The sequence below is a fragment of the Nannospalax galili genome, unplaced genomic scaffold (assembly GCF_000622305.1).
Source record: "Nannospalax galili isolate Female #2095 unplaced genomic scaffold, S.galili_v1.0 scaffold25701, whole genome shotgun sequence".
Taxonomy (NCBI): domain Eukaryota; kingdom Metazoa; phylum Chordata; class Mammalia; order Rodentia; family Spalacidae; genus Nannospalax; species Nannospalax galili.
Genome location: NW_008344643.1, coordinates 3,879 through 5,129, shown reverse-complemented (window position 1 = coordinate 5,129; position 1,251 = coordinate 3,879). Strand labels below are relative to the sequence as shown.

The following is a 1,251-nucleotide window of genomic DNA, read 5'->3' as shown; positions in this document are numbered from 1 at the left end:
TTACCTGTGAATCTAAAATGATGCTGTATTCCAGACAGCTCAGACATTAATGAGACGTATTCTTTACTAAGTCAGGTTAAGCATTGTTGTGGTTATATTGCTTGGACTAAGCAGAAGGAGAAAGAGTCAATACTCAGAGAAGACATGTGGGTTCCTACTTGCCAAACCTCCCAGGGGTTTGCAAGAAATCTGATTCTATAAATAAGAGGAACATCTGGGGCAATTCAGCCCCACACTTCTGCTTTTCTGGGGTTTATGCTATGACTTGTACCACTGTGGGAGGGTAACTATAACCTTGTTGACAGAAATAATCTGCAACATCTTCAGTCTCAATGTTGCTGATAGTCAGAGTAAAATCTGTCCCTGAATATTGGCCACTGAACCTTGATGGGACACCAGACTGCAATCTTTTTCCATAATATATGAGGAGTTTAGGAGCTTCCCCTTTTTTCTGCTGGTACCATTGTAAGTAATTACTAATGCCCTGACTTGCCCGGCAAGTGATGGTGACTGTGTCTCCTACAGATGTCGACAGGGAGGATGGCGACTGAGTCAACTGGATGTCACATTTGGTACCTGATATTGGAAACAAAAATAAAGACACACAAATGAAAATCTTATAATAAGATTCCTGATGAGACAGAGGCAATGACCACACTACGTGGGAATAGACTCCAATGCTGTCCTTACCTGAGAGCCAGAGGAGCAGCAGCACCAGCAGCTGAGTAGGATTCCTCATGTCTATGCTGTGTGCTGACTAGGACTGACTGCTGCAAAGGGCAAGGCCAACTTTTTAAGAACCCTTAGTGAAGTGGGATGTGCCGCAAGCAGATGCAAATCATCAGAGTTTGAGGAGAGTTTGGCACAAACACAAGGTAGGCTCAATTTAGTAACTGAGTTTGAGGAGAGTTTGGCACAAACACAAGGTAGGCTCAATTTAGTAACTCACTAAGGCTGAGTTCCCGGGTGTCCTCATCTAGATCAGACTTGCACTGCTTTCTTTGTAAATAAAAAGGTTCCCTGTGGGGACTTTAGGACACATTCATTAAGTCTACTTTCCCATGAGTAGACTGTTCTTTTGTTTACTTCATGATTCACAGCATCCTTTTCTTTAAGACTGCTCAACTACCATGGATTGCTGAGAGTCAAATATATAGAAACTGAGAATTGGACCATATTACTCCTGCAACCTACTGACAAATTATACACAGCAGACCAAGAAATATATGTCTAGGTAAGGTTTATCTGAGA

The 1,251-nt window shown here is 42.2% G+C and overlaps 1 gene segment (V, D, J or C); it reads right to left on the bottom strand.

Moving 5' to 3' along the window:
- Positions 1-253: 253 nt before the first annotated feature.
- On the bottom strand, positions 254-739 carry LOC103740306. The segment is given in 2 exon segments: positions 254-576; positions 691-739. Coding segments are annotated over 2 exon segments (372 nt in total).
- Positions 740-1,251: the final 512 nt, after the last annotated feature.